Source organism: Stomoxys calcitrans, chromosome 2 (genome assembly GCF_963082655.1).
Source record: "Stomoxys calcitrans chromosome 2, idStoCalc2.1, whole genome shotgun sequence".
Classification (NCBI taxonomy): Eukaryota; Metazoa; Arthropoda; class Insecta; order Diptera; family Muscidae; genus Stomoxys; species Stomoxys calcitrans.
In genome coordinates, this window is record NC_081553.1 from 188,084,568 (window position 1) to 188,107,335 (window position 22,768).

Sequence of the window (22,768 nt, forward strand, 5' to 3'; positions counted from 1 at the left end):
GGTGAACAAATTTTTCTGCTCCTCAATTCCCTCCAGGGTCTTAGTTCTCTTGTTATTCCGAAGGCTTGTAGATACCGGAGTTAGCATACTCGCACCGCTGAGAATTTCTTCTCGGTCTATATGGTTCCCACCGGAGGAGGCAACCGTAGCGCTGAGGTTAGCATGTCCGCCTATGACGCTGAACGCTTGGGTTCGAATCCTGGCGAGACCATCAGAAAAAATTTTCACCGGTGGTTTTCTCCTCCTAATGCTGGCAACATTTGTACCATGCCATGTAACACTTCTCTCCAAAGAGGTATCGCACTGCGACACGCTGTTCGGACTTGGCTATAAAAAAGAGGCCCCCCTATCATTGAGCTTAAACGTAAATCGGACTGCACTCATTGATATGTGAGAAGTTTGTCCCTGTTCTCTAGTGGAATGTTCATGGGCAAAATTTTCAATTTGCAATAGGTTTCAAGGACAGAATCTTCCTTAGCCTATAGGCCTCAGATGTATCCTCCACAAAGCTGCAGAATTCTAACCAGGATTTGTTCTGAGCCTTTCTCAGCTCGTCCTTATATATTTCTTAGCTCGGCCTTATAGATGTCCCAATCGTGTGGTGCTCTTGTGACTTTTGCTCTGTTGAAGAGTTTTCTGCAGTCCTTCCTTAGACCAACCAGCTCTGGAGCTCACCATGGCGGTCGCTGTTTGTCCCTTGGCTTGGCACTAAGACATGCCGACACAAGCGATTCATTCAGGGCCTTCGTGATCCACTTGACCGCTATGTCTATATCCTCCGTAGTTTCCACTTCTTTTTCTGCTCTAGAAGGCATAGACGTGCAGAATTTGTGCCGAAATTTATACCAATCCGCCTTTCTTCTGTTTAGACGAGGGACCACTTTTGCAGTATATTCTCCAATGCTGAAACTATTGGTTGCCCAAAAAGTAATTGCGGATTTTTCATATAGTCGGCGTTGACAAATTTTTTCAACAGCTTGTGACTCTGTAATTGCATTCTTTCTTCTGTCAGTTATCAGCTGTTACTTTTAGCTTGCTTTAGAAAAAAAGTGTAAAAAAAATATATTTGATTTAAGTTCATTCCAAGTTTTATTAAAAATGCATTTACTTTCTTTTAAAAAATCCGCAATTACTTTTTGGGCAACCCAATAATGTAATGACGATCAGAGAAGCTGTGGTTATCCCATACTTCCCAGTCGTATTCTTCCACTTATATAATCCGATACAAAGGTAATATCTAGTACCTTCTGCCTGTTCCTGGTAATAAAGGTCGGTTTATCCCCTTTATTACAAATCGCAACTTTTATTATATTCGAAAAGCTGGCCACCCCTTTCGTTGACATCCAAACTTCCAATTTCTGGTGATGTGCATTAGCATCACTTCCCACAATGAGGCTTATCTTCCCTGCAGAAGCGGCTTACCAGCGACTTAAGGTTTGAAGGCGGCATCTCTGAATCGTGTGCCATATATAGGGAAGCCAACCGGTAATGAGACTTGTTTATTTCAAGGCTGGCTACTACTAAATCTTCAGTGCTTAGGGACGGTAGAAGAAAAACATTTCGACAATTCTTTGCAAAATACAGGCCTTGCGTCCCCCAAGTAGTTTAAATCCTGGAATTATGAGTCCACAAACCATTCCTCCACACACCCATGGTTACTGGATAAGAACCACGTCAAATCTCACTGCCATCAGGAGGAACTTTAGTGCCGCCGAAGCGGCCTTACAAGGGGATATTCACCTCATAACACATATATGTGCACATAACTGTTTTATGGTTTTAACATGCCCCCCCCCAAAAAAAAAAAAAAAAAAAAATCTGGCTACGTCCCTGCTGACAGTCCAAAACCCTAACGTAACCTAATTTCAATTGAAAATTTATGTTTCCTAACAAAATTTCGATGAAAACTCTTGTAGGGAACTCATATAAAATTCATTATCCTATTTTATTGCCCAATTTCCCTAATGCCACATATGGCATGCTTTCATTTAGGCAAAAACAAAAACGAAGTAAAAAAAAATCTAAAACAATTTCTCTTCATTTAATTTCAAACTTTGTAATTCTAACTTGATTTTATTAAAAACAAATTCTCAGTTGAATATCCCTTCCCCAAAAAACATTGCCCAACGAAAACGCAAAAGAAATTTCATTAAAAAATGGAAAAAGTTTGCTACGCTTCTTCATTTAGAATTTTTATAGCCTACACCACTGCTGTGGTACAGGGTATTATGACTTTGTGAATTTGTTTGAAACACCCAAAAGGAAGAGAGATAGAGCCAATGATAAGTATACCGATCGATCCAGAATCACTTTCTGATTCGATTTAGCCATGTCCGTCTGTCTGTCCGTCCGTCTGTCTGTCCATCTGTCCATGTTAATTTGTGTACAAACTACAGGTCGCAATTTTCATCCGATCGTCTTCAAATTTGGTACAAACATGTTTTTCAGCCTAGAAACGAAGCCTATTGAAATTGGAAAAAAACTGTTTAGATTTGGATATAGCTCCCTTATATATGTTCGTCCGATTTGCAGAAATAATGCAATAAAATGATCATTTGTTAACCGATTCTCTCGAAATTTGGCAGAAAGGGTTTTCTAATGACTCTCGGCATTAGTGGTGAATTTCATAGAAATCGATTCAGGTTTAGATATAGCTGGCATATATGCATATCGCCCGATTTTCACTCCTAGAGCCATTGTAAGCGCATTTATTGACCAATCTTTCCAAAATTTTGTACAACGCCTACCTCAACGACTACCTCAATATATGAGAAGTTTGTTCGTAATCGGTTCAGATTTAGATATAGCTCCCATATATATGTTCGTCCGATTTACAGTAATAATGCAATAAAATGGTCATTTGTTTACCGATTCTCTCGAAATTTGGCAGGAGGGATTTTCTCTTGACTCTCAATATTACTGGTGAATTTCATGGAAATCGGTTCAGATTTAGATATAGCTCTTATACATATATATAGCCCGATTTTCACACCTAGAGCCATTGCAAGCGCATTTATTGACCAATCTTCCCAAAATTTTGTACAACACCTTCCTCGACGACTACCACAATATATGAAAAGTTTGCTTGAAATCGGTTCAGATTTAGATATAGATCCCATATATATGTTTGTCCGATTTGCAGTAATAATGCAATAAAATGGTCATTTGTTAACCGATTCTCTCGAAATTTGGCAGGAGGGATTTTCTCTTGACTCTCAATATTACTGGTGAATTTCATGGAAATCGGTTCAGATTTAGATATAGCTCTTATACATATATATAGCCCGATTTTCACTCCTAGAGCCATTGCAAGCGCATTTATAGACCAATCTTTCCAAAATTTTGTACAACGCCTTCCTCAACGACTACCTCAATATATGAGAAGTTTGTTTGAAATCGGTTCAGATTTGGATATAGCTCCCATATATATGTTCGTTCGATTTGCAGTAATAATGCAATAAAATCGTCATTTGTTAACCGATTCTCGCGAAATTTGGCAGAAAGGATTTTTTATGGCTCTCGAAATTACTGGTGAACTTCATAGAAATCGGTTCAGATTTAGATATACCTCTCATATATATATATATATATAGTCCGATTTTCACACCTAGAGCCATTGCAAGCGCATTTATAGACCAATCTTCCCAAAATTTTGTACAACACCTTCCTCGACGACTACCACAATATATGAGAAGTTTGCTTGAAATCGGTTCAGATTTGGATATAGCTCCCATATAAAGGGTGATTTTTTTGAGGTTAGGATTTTCATGCATAAGTATTTGACAGATCACGTGGGATTTCAGACATGGTGTCAAAGAGAAAGATGCTCAGTATGCTTTGACATTTCATCATGAATAGACTTACTAACGAGCAACGCTTGCAAGTCATTGAATTTTATTACCAAAATCAGTGTTCGGTTCGAAATGTGTTCAAATTTTGACAAATTTTGTTCAGCGATGAGGCTCATTTCTGGTTGAATGGCTACGTAAATAAGCAAAATTGCCGCATTTGGAGTGAAGAGCAACCAGAAGCCGTTCAAGAACTGCCCATGCATCCCGAAAAATGCACTGTTTGGTGTGGTTTGTACGCTGGTGGAATCATTGGACCGTATTTTTTCAAAGATGCTGTTGGACGCAACGTTACGGTGAATGAACACATTTCGAACCGAACACTGATTTTGGTAATAAAATTCAATGATTTGCAAGCGTTGCTCGTTAATAAGTCTATTCATGATGAAATGTCAAAGCATACTGAGCATCTTTCTCTTTGACACCATGTCTGAAATCCCACGTGATCTGTCAAATACTAATGCATGAAAATCCTAACCTCAAAAAAATCACCCTTTATATGTTCGTTCGATTTGCAGTAATAATGGAATAAAATGGTCATTTGTTAACTGATTCTCTCGAAATTTGGATGGAGGTATTTTTTTACGACTCTCGACATTACTGGTGAATTTTATAGAAATCGGTGCAGATTTAGATATAGCTCTCATATATATATAAAACCCGATTTTCACTCCTTGAGCCATTGCAAGCGCATTTATTGACCAATTAACCGCCTTTCCTGACGATTTCCACATTATCTGAGAAGTTTGTTCGAAATCGGTTCAGATTTAGATATAGCTCCTATATATATTTTTGTCAGATTTTAGGCAATTTAAAGTTTGAACATATTTGCTCGCCGAGGTCAATCAAAATTGGATCAAAATTGAATAGAGCTGCCACATTGTACTTATAGGGTAGGCATAGGGTATTATACAGTCGGCACCCCCTGTTTTTTTGCCCTTCCTTACTGGTTTATATGTTAGCTGGTGTTTCTGTTTTTTTTTTTTTTTTTTGCTGCCATATGGGTGTATGTGTCTTTCAAGGCAATGCCACATATTTGTTTTGGATGCCCCTAGAATTTAATACTTTTGTTTTTTTTTTTTTTTTTTTGGTTGAACCACCAGCAGTAAAAGGCTGGCCGCCAAACCAACAGCGGATGTGGCAAGAATATAGAAAAGTTTTTCTATTAATAAAACTGTGTGCTGTAATAATAATAATAGTAATATAGAAGGAAAAACTCGATTTCGGTTTTGGGAGCCCATAAAGAAACTGTAGGCGAGAATTGCAATTATGTAAAGGCCATGAGTTGGTGTTGGCAAACAAAAGACCAACAGCAAAGACCAAATGGCCCAGCGATTTTTGGTTTCAAACACCAACTGTGTTATATGGGAACTTGTTGGCCCGCCCTCCAAAATAGGCACATGGCCACAATGTGTTACAATGGCCTTTTAAAAACTTCATTTCACTGGCCTTTTATTAAATCTTGAAGGTTGGGCCATGGCCTGGATATTGACAAAACATTTTCAATAATATCCTTATTATGCCAGGACGATAAATGCATAATTAAAAAAAAAAAAAAACTTTCTCTTTGGCATCATTTTATTTTCATTGATTTTTGGGTATTGCCAGCCAAGGCACAATGAAAAGGAGAGAAATGACAATAAAAATAAACTTTTCCAACGAAATCGTTATTTTGTTTCTTGTTTTTTTTTTTGTCTCTTCAACTCATAAAATGTTTTTTTTCACCCCAGCTCTAATACCCATCTCGTTGGTGAATTTTGTGTTTTTTTGTTTAGCTGCCGCTTTAATTCCCTTTCCTTCCTTTGCCTAAGCCTTGACAAAATGCTAAATATACCAGATAATGTTTTACTCCGTTACGACTTCGCTGGTCTTGCTGAATAGAGCAGTAAAATTTTCATTTTTATTGGTATTTAAGTTTTGATGGCATTTTGAATGAATGTGAGAAACAACTTTTTTTTATGTTTCTTTTATTTATGAAGGTTTTTTTTTATGGATATTCTATCACTTAAGATGCAGGCTTGCCGGCTTGCCCTTAAAACGAAGGGGTAAATCTGCCATATACTTGTGTGTGGTTAATCTGTTAGGGCTTTACACTTGAGCCTGCTGTTGTTATGCTTTGCGTTTGACTAAAAATTATGGCCAAAGTTTGAGATTTTATGTTGGAGAAAAGCATTTTCCATACTTAAGTTTATGTGGCGTATGATTAATATTAATTTAATAAAATTGATTATACGCACGTTGGGAGCATTCTGATTTATTACAAAAAAAAAAACCGTTAAATGCAATAAATAACAACTGGAGATGGCATAAGGGTAAGGTTAGGGGGTGAGTGGATGCAATTGATAAAAAAAAAACAAATTTATGTTATAAGGAATTCTCATAAAATTATTTGTACAAGCCAGCGGATCCTTGGCCCAGAGAAAATGTTTTTAAAATAACCGACTTCGAAAGATAACAGAAAGTATTGGTTTATGACAAAAAGGAGGTATAGGTAAGGTAAGGTTGAAGGGCACCCAATAAGCAACCTTGGTTACTAGCCGCTTCACTCCTGGCTAGGACCCTGGAAGGTCTTAACCTACTCACTGTTTTTAATTTCATCGAAATCGGATAAAAAATAAAGCTTTTATGGCCTTCAGACCCCTTATCGTCAGATCGGTCTATATGGCAGCTATATCTAAATATAGCCCGATCTGTACCATATTTGGTTCGGATGTTGAAAGGGTTAAAACTGCGCACTATTCCAAATTTCAATGACATCGGATAAAAAATAAGGATTTTATGGCCTTTAGACCCTCCATCGGGAGATCGGTCTATATGGCAGCTATATCTAAATATAGTCCGATCTGTACCATATTTGGTCCGGATGTTGGAAGGCTTAAAACTGCGCACTATTCCAAATTTCAATGAAATCGGATAAAAAGTAAGGATTTTATAGCCTTTAGACCCTCTATCGGGAGATCGGTCTATATGGCAGCTATATCTAAATATAGCCCAATCTGTACCATATTTGGGTCGGATGTTGGAAGGCATAAAACTGCCCACTATTCCAAATTTCAATGAAATCGGATAAAAAATAAGGCTTTTATGGCCTTTAGACCCTCTATCGGGAGATCGGTTTATATGGCAGCTATATCTAATTATAGTCCGATCTGTACCATATTTGGGCCGGATGTTGGAAGGCTTAAAACTGCGCACTTTTCCAAATTTCAATGAAATCGGATAAAAAATAAGGCTTTTTGGCCTTCAGACCCTCTATCGGGAGATCGGTATATATGGCAGCTATATCTAATTATAGTCCGATCTGAACCATATTTACATCAGATGTCGGGAAGCTTAAAATAACCCACTGTTAAAATAACCCAAATTCCAGCGAAATCGGGTAATAAGTAAAGCTTTTATGGGCTTCAGAACCCTTCTCGGCAGATCGGTCTATATGGCAACTATATGTAAATATAGGCCGATCTGTGCCATATTTGATCCGGATGTTGGAAGGTTTAAAACTGCGCACTATTCCAAATTTCAGCGAAATCGGATAAAAAATAAAGCTTTTATGGCCTTCAGACCCTCTATCGGGAGATCGGTCTATATGGCAGTTATATCTAAATATTGACCGATCTAACCCATATTTAATTCAGATGTCGGGAGGCTTAAAATAACCCAATGTTGCAAATTTCAGCGAAATCGGCTAATAAATAAAGCTTTTATGGTCTTCAGACCCTTTATCGGGAAATCGGTCTATATGATTGCTATATCTAGTCAGATCTGAACCATATTTGGATCAGTTATCGGGAAGCTTTAAACTACTCACTCACTTTCAAATTTCAGCAAAATTGGATGAAAAATAAAGTTTTTATGGGCATTAGACCCTTTATCGGAAAATCGGTCTATATAGCAGCTATATCCAAATATTGTCCAATTTGGCACTTTCAGCCAATCCAGCGTGTTTCCAAAAAGACGTATCTGTGCCAAATTTCAGCACAATACCTTAATTTTTGAAGGCTCTAGTGTGATTACAACAGACGAACGGATAGATGGACAGACATACGGACATCGTTAAATCGTCTTAGAATTTTACGACGATCCGAAATATATATACTTTGTAGGGTCGGAAATTGATATTTCAATGAGTTCCATATGGAGTGACTAACTGACTATACCCCCTATCCTACGGTGGTGGGTATAAAAATCGTGTTAATTTGGACCGGGCTGTATCTTGGAAATTCACCATCATGGATTTCAATAGACATTTCCTCAACATCTCACTGATGATATGATCCAGTCGGCCACTTCAGGCCTATTGAGAGCTCCAGAATGACAATATGACTAGGTTAGGTTCAAAAGAGTTTGCGGATATTAATCCGCTTCATGCCACTATGGACATACACATAAGCCAGTAATCGGCTTGTTGTGCTCTCTAAATACTTAAGAGTAACCTCGAAAAAGAAGATCTAAGTCAGGAATTCCGTGCTGTTTATAAAATTCTTAATTGTTGGGCATACCACGCCCCTTAGTTGATTTATTTCTGGTATTGTGTCTTCACCTAAGTGCCGGTTTCTGTTAGCCGCGAAAGCCGATCTCATCATCTTCCTCGCATGCCCTACACATGCTATCACTTGCCGCACCGATTTTGCATAAGTGAGCTCATAGGAGGAGGCCTATGAGGCCACCGTGGCGCAGAGGTTAGCATGTCCGCCTATGACGCTGAACGCCTGGATTCAAATCCTGGCGAGACCATCAGAAAAAATTTTTCGGCGGTGGTTTTCCCCTCCTAATCCTGGCAACATTTGTGAGGTACTATGCCATGTAAAACTTTTCTCCACACTGCACTGCGGCACGCCGTTCGGGCTCGGCTATAAAAGGGAGGCCCCTTATCTTTGAGCTTAAACTTGAATCGGACTGCACTCATTGATATGTGAGAAGTTTGCCCCTGTTCCTTAGTGGAATGTTCATGGGAAAAATTTGCATTTTTTTTGAGCTCATGTGCCCTGCTTTACTTTAACTCCTGCTTGCTTTCTTTCAGTAAAGCCTCGTCTTCTCACAATCCGGATCTCCCCATACGATGTTCATCATCCTACCGACCGTTTCGCTGTTCCACAGTGTAGCCTACGCTCTTAACTCGGACGGCGTCGATCCGAAAGACTTTTGGTTAACGGAGTTTGTTGCGAAGGCAGTCCTCTGGCCTTCGCTGCCAAATCGTCTGATTTTTTATTCACCCTAACTCCGTTATGGCCCAGCACCAAAACGATGCGGATCGCGCCATTCTCAGAGAAGAAGTTAATCTCTTTCTTGCATTTCCAGACTGTTCGTGATCTTACCGTTTTGGTTTTTATTGTCCTTATGGCCTGTTTACTGTCCATTCTGTGTTCACCCAGATTTCCGCGTGCAGAACTGTATTGTGGTCAGGCAGTCTAAAACAGATCTCAGTCCCTGGGTTCTCAATGTAGACCCCCAGGGACTGAGATTTTTTATAGACCTGCCTGACCATAATACGATCGATATAGTGTCCAGCAAAACATTATCCAGAACCATTGATTTGTATGATTCAAACGAGTTCACCGCCCAAAATATCTACCCTTTCCTTATCATATCCTCCACCACGACCAGTGACTAGACACCGGGTACATCGACTCACAAGGAACCTCGCAGCAAATTTGTATCTCGAGCGTCTTAGAGTAAAACCCCGAAGGCTCAGTCATCTGTTAGAGTGCTTCCAAAAGATTTTCGCATCAATAGAGAGCACTCTATGGAATCACCGGCTAGGTCCGAGGAACCAGAAATGGGGGCCTGAATCCGAGAATAGTCCACTGGCTCTACAGAAGTGTAATAAGACCAACGCTTACTTACGCCTCAATAGTTTGGTGGACTGCTATGGGGAAAAAGTGCAACGTTAGGACGATACGACAAGTACAGAGAACATGTTGTCTTGGCAAAGGCGGAGCGATGTAGACTACGCCCACTAAGGCACTGGAGACTATTCTCCGATATCCGAAGCATAGACATACAGATTAAGTGTGAACCAGTCAATGCGGCTATGAGACTTAAGACGATGGGAGAATGGATTGAGGATGGTGGTATAATCGAGACGACGATAGGAAACCTAAAAGAATGGGAAGAGGTTTCCGATCGGATACCTGTGACGGCACTTGAGGTAGAGTGCGAGGCACTGCTACCTGCGGCACAGTCTTGGACTGATGGTCAGTATAGCTTTTGGTGTCATAAAGGGACACATAGGACTACGAGCTCAGTTATGCATAATCGGTGATAGCATGTGTAGGGCATATAGGGAAGATGATGAGACGTTGGAGCATTTCCAGCCGTCTTTCGCGGCTAACAGACACCGGTACTTAGATGGGGACACGATTCCAGGCTTGAACCAACTAAGGGGAGTGGTATGGTAAACAATTAAGGACTTTGCAGGCAGCAGGAAATTCCTTGGATATAGCTGTCATATAGACCGATCTCTCGATTTAAGGTTTAAGGTCCATAAAAGCCACATTTCTTATTCGATTTTGCTGAAATTTGGGCCAGAGAGTTGTGTTAGGCCTTTCGACATTCTTCTTTAATTTTGGCCCCCATCGGTCCAGATTTGGATATAGCTGCCATATAGACCGATCTCTCGATTTATGGTTTTGGGCCCATGGAAGGCGTATTCATTGTCCGATGTCGCCTAAATTAGGGACAGTGAGTTGGGTTAGGCCCTTCGGCATCCTTCTTTAATTTGGCCTCGCTGCCTAATTTGGATATAGCTGCCATATAGACAGATCTCTCGATTTATGTAAGGCTTTTCGACATCCGTGTCATATATGGTTCAGATCGGTGTATATTTGGATATATTGTTTCACCAATCATTACTTTGTACATCTGGCCACCCTAGATTCCAATGCATTTTAAATAGCCAAGCCAAACTTCAAGTTTTATTAACCCTATGCCCTTACTGCTTTTGTAAATGCCATAATTATAACAATATGACATTGCAATTAAAGCGCCATTGAATTATCGCTTAATTGCATATAATTATCACAGCAATAATTTAATTAAATAAATGTTGCACCACGATAATGGCAAATCAATTTGCCAATAAAGGAAAATAAAATTATGTTGTGGCCATAAACAAATTAAAATAGACAAACAACAAAAAAAAAGAGGAAAATAACCACGACCATCATTAGCCATACCGATTTGCTAATCATAGTTAGCAAATTTAAATAAAAAAAAAATATTTTTTTTGCTAATTTTATCAAAAAAAAAAAAAAAAAAAAAAAAAAAATTTTTTGATTTTGTCTGAACTTTTTTCTAAAAACATTCACCTACAGTTTTAAAATTTAATTTCTAATTGCCTTTGACATTGGACTTTATAAAATGTTTATATATGTATTTTTTTCTGTCTTTTTTCCTTTTTGCAGATAGTAAAACATGTTCGCCCGAACAATTTACGTGTAGAACAGGCGAGGGTGAATGTATACCCTTGGCCTGGATGTGTGATCAGAGTAAAGATTGTGCGGATGGTTCCGATGAGGCTTCATGCAGTAAGACCCAAATACCCTATAACACTCTATATGCGCTTTTGTCACACCACAGTCACAGTCATGTAGTTTGCCAAAAATGTGAAAAACACACACACACACACACACATAGAAGAGATGCACACATACACCTTCACCTGGCCATGTGGTGATGGTGTGTGGCTTTGTGTCCTTTTATTTTCTTGTTCTTGTACACCTGCACAATTTATTATGTAGCTTTGTTTTATGTTTTTTTCTTTCCGTTTCTTTTGTGGTTATCTTTTATGGCACCTGCTTACGTTGTAGCTCACATATCTTCCTTCTTGTTTTAAAAAGGATACACGCACAAACTTGTTTCTGGTTCTTCTTTTTGTTTCAATTCTGGCAAAAAGTAAAATGTAAACTTAAAGAGTTGTTCTTATGTTCAGAGTTGAAAATAAATGATGTATCCATACACTTTAGATTTTCATTTCTTGCACTTCAATACTAGAGTTTTTCTTCTTAGACTATAGATGCACTTTTTATTATATTGGTTGCCCAAAAAGTAATTGCGGATTTTTCATATAGTTGGCGTTGACAAATTTTTTCACAGCTTGTGACTCTGTAATGGCATTCTTTCTTTTGTCAGTTATCAGCTGTTATTTTTGGCTTGCTTTAGAAAAAAAGTTAAAAAAAACTATATTTGATTAAAGTTCATTCTAAGTTTTATTAAAAATGCATTTACTTTCTTTTAAAAAATCCGCAATTACTTTTTGGGCAACCCAATAAAACATTTGCTATATGGTTTTCTTTTAACTTTATGGTTGTGGATTTCCACACTATTGCCTTTTTGCTACTGGTTCCTTATCCTGTTTTATGTATTCCTTGGTTTCTGGTTCCTTTTTTTTTTTTGTTTTGTTACTGGTGTTGGTTCTATTATTTCATTACTTTGTTATAAATATAAAATGTTTTTTAGTTATTGAAGCGTAAGTATAAAATTTGAAAAGAAAATTCTCGTTTTAGTGAAAAGTACCACCCTTTTCAACGCTACACTACCTCTTGTTAACGAATAAATGTTTGCGATTCCATGACTAAACCAAAAACATTTCTTCCAGCGCTTCCTTTATTTCTAATGGCAAATTTTAAAATGGTAACTTTATCCAAATACAGGTCGATCTCGAACTTAACTAGCAAGAATAACGAGTGGCTCAACACAACTCACTGAGCCGAATTTCAGCGAAATCAGGTAAATATGGCTTTTATGGTTCTTAGATCTTTAATCGAAAGATCGGTCAATAGAGAGGCTATATTTAGATAAAGTCTGATGTAGCCCATCTTCGAATTTAACCAGCCTATGGAAAAGAGTCTAAGCAGTGTTTCATCTCAATATCTTTATTATACCCACCACCGAAAGATGGGGGTATATTCATTTTGTCATTCCGTTTGCAACACATCGAAATATCCATTTCCGATCCTATAAAGTATATATATTCTTGATCATCGGCAATATCAAAGACGATCTAGCCGTGTCCGTCCGTCTGTCTGTTGAAATCACGTTAAAGTCTTTAAAAATAGAGATATTGAGCTGAAACTTTGCATAGATTCTTTCTTTGTCCATATATGGCGGAATATAATGATATAGCCCCCATAAAGACCGATTCGCCGATTTAAGGTCTTAGGGCCATAGGAAATATGGGACAGTGAGTTGTGTTAAGCCAGTCGACATTCTTCTTCAATTCGGCCCAGATCGGTCCAGATTTGGATATAGCTGCCATATAGACCGACCTCTCGATTTAAGGTCTTCGGTTCAAAATAGGCGCATTTATTGTCCGATTTTGTCAAAATTTGGGACAGTGAGTTGTGTTAGGCCCTTCGACACTCTACTTCAATTTGACCCAGATCGGTCTATGTTTGGATATAGCTGCCACCGATCTCTCGATTTAAGGTCTTGGGCCCATAAGAGGCGCATTTATTGTCCGATGTCGCTGAAATTTGGGACAGTGAGTTAAGTTAGGCCGCTCGACATCTTTCTGCAAAATTACCAAGATCGGTTCAGATTTGGATATAGCTGCCAAAAAGACCGATCTCTCGATTTCAGATTTTGGACCCATAAAAGGCGCATTTATTGTCCGATGTCGCTGAAATTTGGGACAGTGAGTTAAATTAGCCCGCTCGACATCTCTCTGCAAAATGACCAAGATCGGTTCAGATTTGGATATATCTGCCAAAAAGGCGCATTTATTGAACGATGTCTCTAAAATTTGCGACAGTCCCATCATAAAAGGCGCATTTGTTGTCCGATTTCGTCGAAATTTAGAACGGTTAGTTATGTTAGGCCCTTCGACATCCCTCTTCAGACCGATCTCTCGATTTAAAATCTTGGCCCCATAAAAAGCACCTGATAAACCGATTTCGCTGAAATTTGAGACAGTGACTTATGTTAGGCTTTTCGACATCCGTGCCGTATGGTGTTTTGTTATGACTTCCAACAACTGTGCTATGTATGCTTCAAATCAGTTCATAACCTCATATGGCTGACCAATTAACCGATATTTGATACTTGATTTCTTGAGCCATCCGATTTGGATGAAATTTTGCATGAACTGTGCTGAGTATGGTCTAAATCGTTCCTTAACCTGATATAGCTGCCATATAAACCGATCTGCTATCTTGACTTCTTAAGCCTCTAGAGGGCGCAATTCCTATCCGATTTTGATGAAATTTTATATTACGGCTTCTCCCGTGACCTCCAACATACGTGTCTAATATGGTCTTAATGGATCTATAGCCTGATACAGCTCCCATATAAACCAATCTCCCGATTATGCTTCCACAAGACGAAATTCTTATCCGAATAGACTCAAATATTTTCCAATGACTTCTACTATGGTCTTCGACATTCAACTCACTTATGGTCCGAATCGGACCAATAGCTATACTGACCTCCTTCTTACTTCCCTTCAGTAATAGCCTCGTCCTCTCACGATCCAGATCACCCTATACGATATTCGCAGTCCTACCATCTGTTGCATTGGTCCATAGTGTTACATGCGCATTCGTCGCCCACTCCCTTAACTCGAACTGCGTCGACCCGAAAGACATCGGATTAACTCAGTTTTTTAAGGGGAGTCCTATAGCCTTCACTGCTGAATCGTCTGCCCTTTCATTCCCCCTTACTCCGCTATGGCCCGGCACCCAACATATGCGGATTGTGCCATACTCAGAGATGGCGTTAATCTCCTTCTAACACTGCAAGACTGTTCGTGACCTTACCGTCCTGGTTGTTATTGCCCTTATGGCAATTTTACTGTCCGTAAAGATGTTCACACTCGACGTCCTCGTGTTAGCTCCACTCCCACCTCACGCATTCCGTGATTGCCCAGATCTCCGTCTGCAGGACCGTATTATGGTCAGGCAGTCAAAAACAGATCTCAGTCCATGAGTTCTCAATGTAGACATCCAGGCTCACTCTGTACTCTAGCTTTGATCCATCCATGTAACATGATCTTCCAAATGGCAATCCAGGACTGTGCCGCTAACATCAGTGCCTTGCACTCGACCTCAAGTGTCGTCTCAGATATCCGATCGGAAACCTTTTCCCTTCCTTGCAGGTTTCCTATCGTCACCATGATTATACCGCGATGGTATGAGCTGCTTCCATCCTCAATCCATTCTCCCATCGCCTTAAGTCTCATAGCCGCAGTGGCTGCCTCACACATAATCTGTATATCTATGCTTCGGATATCTAGAATATTCTTCATTGCCCTAGTGGGCGTGGTCCTCATCGCTCCACCTATGCCAAGACAACATGTTTCTCCTGATCCCGTTGTATGGTCCTTATGTTGCACTTTTTCTTTATAGCAGTCTACCAAACTCCTGAGGCGTAAGTAGGTATTGGTCTAATCACGCTCCTGTAGAGCCAGTGGACTATCCTCGGATTCAGGCCCCATTTAGAGCGTACGGCCTGTCCACATAGTGCCCAACATCTGTGAGCCTTCTCAGTACGCTCCTGAATGTGACACTTTCAATTAAGTTTCCTATTCAAGATCACTCCTAAGTAGTGGACCTTGTCAGATGTCGAAATATTTTTATTGAGGAAACGTGGACATCGTCAAATCTTCTTAGAATTTTACAACAATCCCAAATATGCATATCTTGTGGGATCGGAAAAGGATATTTCGATGTGTTCAAACGAAATGTCTAAATGAACATACCCCCTATCCTATGGTGGTGGGTATAATAATGTCAGTTGGAAGTCGTGAGATAAATCATTGCACAAAATTTTAGCTCAATCGGAAGAAAAATGCGCCCTCTATAGGCGCAATGTAGCTTATAGGATACCATTGGTGTCGGATCGCATATTTTTGCTGAAAGTCTCAATAAGACACATATCAATCGATATTCAGACAAAAAATAAAATATCGATAGTGCCATCGATATTTTGCCAGCTCTAGGCGATAACCACCTCTGAAAATTTTGTTATTGGATGTTCTCGTCAGAATGATAACCAAGAAGTTTACCCTATTTTAAAGTTTTCGTCGCAGATAATGGCCTTCCCCTTTGCCGCCTAGCCTAAACAATCTTTTTTTAGTACTGTGGCTCACAAAAAAGACCCATACTATGAAAAATTACCTTAGTGCTTACGCTTATTAAATAGAAACGCGTAGGCTAGAACGATTTTTTGAATCTTTTGGCCCCACATGACCTGATAGTCATTATTGTCATTGGGAATAGCTGATAAGAATAAACTTTCTTACTATCCCCCCTTATCAAGCGACGAAACAGTCCCCATACTTTTGGCTAACCATGTTGTGCTGTACTTTACCAAAATTTTCTAAATTCCAATGTTCTACAATAGATGGCATTAATGCATTGTTTTCTGCCTAGGAGAATTCAAATGTGTTTTGAAAAAATTTTAGTTCATTACTTCACGCTAATTAATCTCTTCCCAGTTTTCAAGGTGATAATTTTGTTTTTGTTTTCCCTTTTCATTAAACTTTTACTATGTAAATTCGTTGTAATTTTGTTTTCTGTGTAAGTAAGTACTTGTGGAAATCCTTTGCACCTTTTTCTGTTATTTCTAACTAACACTCTACTAATCCTTTGGCTTTAAATTGTAGTAAAAAAAAACTCACAAATGTTTAAATTCACCATTTTTTAACTTAAACATGTTTTAATGTATTGCCAACTTTCTTTTGCCTTGATGTTTCATTTTTTACTTCAACATTAAGATGAGACTTGCCGTTCGGATGAATTTACCTGCGGCAATGGCCGTTGCATACAGAAACGCTGGATTTGTGACCACGATGATGATTGCGGCGATGGTTCCGATGAAAAGAACTGTGCCAAGGAGCCATGTGCACGACATGAATTCACCTGCACGAATGGAGCCTGCATACACAAGAAATGGAAGTGCGATGGCGATCCAGATTGTTATGATGGTTCTGATGAAGTGGTAAGTGAAATCTCTTTGAGGCAAGCATAAAAAATTTGGGATTTTTGGGGGAAATTCGGGAGACACAGGAAGAAACACACAGATTGTGTAGGTTTGTCTGGAAGGAAACATAGGCTATATATTGGGTTGCCCAAAAAGTAATTGCGGATTTTTCATATGGTCGGCGTTGACAAATTTTTTCAACGGCTTGTGACTCTGTAATTGCATTCTTTCTTCTGTCAGTTAACAGCTGTTATTTTTAGCTTGCTTTAGAAAAAAAGTTAAAAAAGGGTATTTCATTAAAGTTCATTCTAAGTTTTATTGAAAATGCATTTACTTTTTTTAAAAAAATCCGCAATTACTTTTTGGGCAACCTAATAATTTTTATACCCTACACCACTACTGTGGTACAGGGTATTAAAACATAGTGAATTAGTTTGAAGGAAGAGAGATAGACCTATTGATAAGTATACCGATGGACTCAGAATCACTTTCTGATTCGATTTAGCCGTCTGTCTGTCTGTCCGTCTGTCCATGTTAATTTGTGTACAAACTACTGGTCACAATTTTAATCCGATCGTCTTCAAATTTGGTATGGGTGTGTTTTTCGGCCCAGAGATGATCCCTATTGAAATTGGAAAAAATCGGTTCAGATTTGGATATAGCTCCCATTTATATGTTTCATCCGATTTGCAGTAATACTGCATTAAAATGGTCATTTGTTAACCGATTTTCTCGAAATTCGGCAGGAAGGATTTTCTTATGACTCCAGAAATTACAGGTGAATTTCATTAATATCGGTTCAGATTTGGATATAGCTCCCATATATATGTTTCATCCGATTTGCAGTAAAAATACAATAAAATGGTCAGTTGTTAACCGATTCTCTCGAAATTCGGCAGGTAGGATTTTCTTATGACTCCAGACATTACAGACGAATTTCATTAAAATCGGTTCAGATTTGGATATAGCTCCCATATATATGTTCGTCCGATTTGCAGTAAAAATACAATAAAATGGTCAGTTGATAACCTATTCTCTCGAAATTTGGCAGGAAGGATTTTCTTATGACTCCAGACATTACAGACGAATTTCATTAAAATCGGTTCAGATTTGGATATAGCTCCCATACATATGTTCGTCCGATTTGCAGTAATACTGCAATAAAATGGTAATTTTTTTAACCGATTTTCCCGAAATTTGGCAGAAAGGATTTTCTTATGACTCCAGACATTACAGACGAATTTCATTAAAATCGGTTCAGATTTGGATATAGCTCCAATATACATGTTCGTCCGATTTGCAGTAATACTGCAATAAAATGGTCATTTGTTACCCGATTCTCTCGAAATTTGGCAGGAAGGATTTTCTAATGACTCTCGACATTACCGGTGATTTTCATGGATATCGGTTCACATTTAGGTATAGCTCTCGCCCGATTTTCACTCCCAGAGTCACAGCAAGCGCATTCATAGACCAATTTCCCCACAACTTCGTACAACGTTTTCCTCGAAAACTGTCACAGTATCTGAGAAGTTTGCTCGAAATCGGTTCGGATTTGGTTATAGCTCCCATACATATATTCGTCCGATTTTGAAAAATATTGCAATAAAGTGCTCGTTTGTTGAACGATTCTCTCGAAATTCGGCAGAAAGGATTTTCTTATGGCTCCCGATATTATTGGCGAATTTCATAAAAATCTGCCCAATTTTAGATATATTGGTTGCCCAAAAAGTAATTGCGGATTTTTCATATAGTCGGCGTTGACAAATTTCTTCACAGCTTGTGACTCTGTAATTGCATTCTTTTTTCTGTCAGATATCAGCTGTTACTTTTAGCTTGCTTTAGAAAAAAGTGTAAAAAAAGTATATTTGATTAAAATTCATTCTAAGTTTTATTAAAAATCTATTTACTTTCTTTAAAAAAATCCGCAATTACTTTTTGGGCAACCCAATAGCTGTCATTTACGTATATCGCCAGATTTTCACCCCAAGAGCCACTGCAAGCGCATTGTTTGATCAATCTTGCCGAAATATTGCACCACGTTTTCCCCAACGACGACCACATTATCTGAGAAGTTGGCTTGAAATCGGTTCAGAATTACATATATAGCTCCCATATATATGTTCGTCAGATTTTGGGTAATTTGCAAAAATTTTGTCATTTGTCAACCGTAGTTATTACGATTTGAACATATTTGCTTGCCGAGGTCCATAAAAATTGGTTCAGAATTGGATATAGCCCCCCACACCCTCCTGACTTTCGCCCTTCCTTACTGGTTTGATATCAGAAGGGGGGGGGGGCGGACTCTCCCCGATCAGAAGATCGGGACAATAAGGGACTCAAACGAATGCTTTTCGGGAGAAAAGTACGAATTTTATATTAAAAATAAGGTCCAAAGAACGGGGGGAGCCAACCCGACCCCAAAACACTCTAAAATAGGTTTTTTTGGACGAGCATGACAATATGACACTCAAATGGAAGATATTCGGTAGTAAATTACGAATATAGTCAGGCAGAAGGAAAAGGCTTTATAATTTATTGATATCGGAAGGGACGGATCGTACCCTGTTACCACAAAAACACCACCCACAAGCAAAAGTTGACCGATAAGGACAATCTGGATATCAAATGAAAGGCATTAAAGAGTAGAATACGAATAGGTTATTAAACATTGGGTCCAAGTACTCAGGAAGTCGCCCTAACCCAAAAACTACTAAAAGCAGACAAAATGAACGTCCATATCAACATTGGGCTCAAATGAAAGGTATACGGGAGTAGATTACGCATATGTCGTCAAAAATCTAGTCGAAGTATAGGCGGTCAGCCGACCCCTGAAAAACGCCCCAAATGGGCATATGACCGATCATGACTATATGAGACTCGGTTTGTTGGTTACTCTACGTAAACCGACTGAACCGATTTTCCTAAAATTTTCACAGATTGTGTAGGTTTTTATGGAAGGAAACATAGGTTATATAATTGTTTTTTTTTTTTTTTTATATCGGATGGTAGCGGACCCTCCCCTTACCCCAAAAAACCCGACCCAAAAAATGCGACCTTAGAAATCATTGTGTAATATTTCAGTTCATTCGGATAAGAATTGCGCCTTGTAAGGGCTTAAGAAGCAAAATCGGAAGATAGGTTAATATGGGAGCTATATCAAGCTATTGATCGATTCAGAACATATGGTCATGGTATGTTAAATGTCATGAGAGAAGCCGTTGTACAAAATTTCTGCCAAATCGGATGATAATGGCGCCCTCTAGAGGCTCAAGAAATCGAGATCCCAGATCGGTTTATATGGCAGCTATATCAGGTTATGTTCCGATTTGCGTCATACTTAGCACAGTTATTGGAAGTCTTAACAAAACACCTCATTCAAAATTTCAGCCAAATCGGATGAGAATTGCGCGATCTATTGGCTCAAGAAGTCAAGATCCAAGATCGGTTTATATGACAGCTGTACTAGATTATGAACCGATTTGAATCATACTTAACACAGTTGCTGGAAGTGATACCAAAACACTGCGTGTAAAGTTTCAGTCAAATCGGACGAGAATTGTGCTCTCTAGAGGCTCAAGAAGTCAAGATCCAAGATCGGTTTATATGGCAGCTATATCAAAACATGGACCGATTTATCCCATTTACAATCCCAACCGACCCACACTAATAAAAAGTATTTGTGCAAAATTTCAACCGGCTAGATTTATTCCTTCGAAAGTAAGCGTGCTTTCGACAGACAGATGGATGGACGGACGGACGGATGGACGGACAGACGACGGACGAACGACGGATGGACGACGGACGGATTGACGGACGGATTGACGGACGGACATGGCTAGTTTGACTTAAAATGGGGTCTCAGACACATATTTCGAGGTGTTACAAACAGAATGACGAAATTAGTATACCCCCATCCTATGGTGGAGTGTATAATAAGGCGCAGCGGAGCGGGCCCATTTCGGCTATTTGTTAATAAACAAGAGAGCAAAGTTTGGAAAAATTGGGTAAGAATCTGCTTAAAGTTAAGTGCCCCGGTAGCAGAATTGCTGGTAGACTCGGTGTAGTGGGTTCGATTTGCACCAAAGGATTTGGTCTGTAGCTACGGTAATATCACAATGAAAAAAATTGTCAGAATCTGATTTCGAACTGTAAATAAAATCTTAACTTATCTGGTCAGGACAAGGTCATTTAATACTTATTGCAAGCTCTATCTGGCTATCCCAGATATTCGTTGTGCAACTAAAACAAGAAGCTTTTATTCCTTATTCTTATAGAGTAGTAATGTTTGTCTGTGTATATTTAGAAGAAAATTAATAGACTTAAAGGTCACCATAAAACAAATAGTTGTCAATATTTTGTATAAATACAACAAATTTTAAATAACTACCTTGGGTCTATGTATACTTCCATTTAAGTGTGAAACAAACTAAATGCTATACATGAAAAACCCATTTATGTTTCCTTTCCATTCCATTCCATTAATAACATTAATTTTGCCTTTGTGTTAGTGTTGATGCCATATAGATTGTGTGTGTGTGTATGTCCATTTCCTTTGCTGTTTTCCCTCTTTGTTTTGGTGGCTATGCCATAGCAAAGCTTTATAGTTTTTCCTGTGGTTTTCTATTTTCCGGGCTAATTTTCATACCCTCCTCCACCAGCTCTATACCACTTTCTATGCTCTTTGTTCGTTTGCACCATAAAATTCCATAATTTTAAAATAAAATATTCCAAGCATAGCATGATTCTATCATGACAAAGGAAGTTGGACAGGAAGTAAAATTAAATACTAATAAAAATAAATAAATTAAGGTTCTTATGGTTGTCCGTTGCCACAGCGGATGCTAGCAACGGCAAAATGATTTTGTGCTCTCATTTAAGTATGGTTGGCTAGAATTGTTGTTTAATAGGCGGGAAGAGTAATATTTGGTTTCCTGTTTTCTAAGTAGTTAAAATTTGAAAACTATTAGCTAATATGAAAATTAAGTTTCAACAAAAGAACTGTAAGCGGAGTCATTTTACTGATTTGCGGTATACTCATAGAAATGCGGTGTTAGTAGGTATCAACCAGAGAGCCGTAAGCGGTGTTATTTTGCTGATTTGCCGTATACTCATAAAAATGCGGTGTTAGTAGATATCAACCAGAGAACTGCAAGCGGTGCTATTTTGCTGATTTGCATTATACTAATAGAAATGCGGTGTTAGTACATATCAACCAGAAAACTGCAAGCGGTGTTTTTTTGCTGATTTGCGTTATACTCATAAAAATGCGGTGTTAGTACATATCAACCAGAAAACTGCCAGCGGTGTTCTTCTTCTGATTTGCGTTATATTCATAAAAATGCGGTGTTAGTTGGTATCAACCAGAAAACTGCCAGTGGTGTTATTTTGCTAATTTGCGGTATACTCATAAAAATGCGGTGTTAGTACGTATCAACCAGAAAATTGCAAGCGGTGTTATTTTGCTGATTTGCGGTATACTCATTAAAAATGCGGTGTTAGTAGGTATCAACCAGAGAACTGCCAGTGGTGTTGTTTTGGTGATTTGCGGTATACTCACAAAAATGCGGTGTTAATACGTATCAACCAGAGAACTGCAAGCGGTGTTATTTCGTTGATTTGCGGTATACTCATAAAAATGCGGTGTTAGTACATATCAACCAGAGAACTGCAAGCGGTTTTATTTTGCTGATTTACGGTATACTCATAAAAATGCGGTGTTAGTAGGTATCGCCACCGCAATTCATGCGGTGTTATGCTTAGCACATTGATATGGGTTACTATCATTTGAATACTCGCACCTTCATTTTGATTCTTCATGTACCACCGCTTTTAACATCGTCTTTGTCCATGTTGGTGTTATAAGATATGTAAGATGAGAATGGAAACACCGCAACAAGATTAATCATTGATTGAAATTATAATTGCAGTGTTGCTTTTATAACGATGCGAGATCCCATTTTCTTAACAAAATTATGTTCGAACATTGCTTATATTTTATT

The 22,768-nt window shown here is 38.6% G+C and overlaps 1 protein-coding gene across 8 annotated transcripts in view; it reads left to right on the top strand.

The window, feature by feature from the left end:
- The window catches only part of LOC106086729 (low-density lipoprotein receptor), a 922,896-nt gene that overhangs the window by 748,206 nt on the left and 151,922 nt on the right, over positions 1-22,768 (top strand). For 6 of the 8 annotated variants that reach the window (XM_059363916.1, XM_059363908.1, XM_059363911.1 and 3 more), the window contains 2 exons: positions 11,252-11,374; positions 16,561-16,784. In XM_059363916.1, the coding sequence (XP_059219899.1) occupies positions 11,252-11,374; positions 16,561-16,784 (347 nt within the window). The remainder of the gene's footprint in view (positions 1-11,251; positions 11,375-16,560; positions 16,785-22,768) is intronic. The other 2 variants (XM_059363909.1, XM_059363910.1) reach the window with 1 other exon arrangement.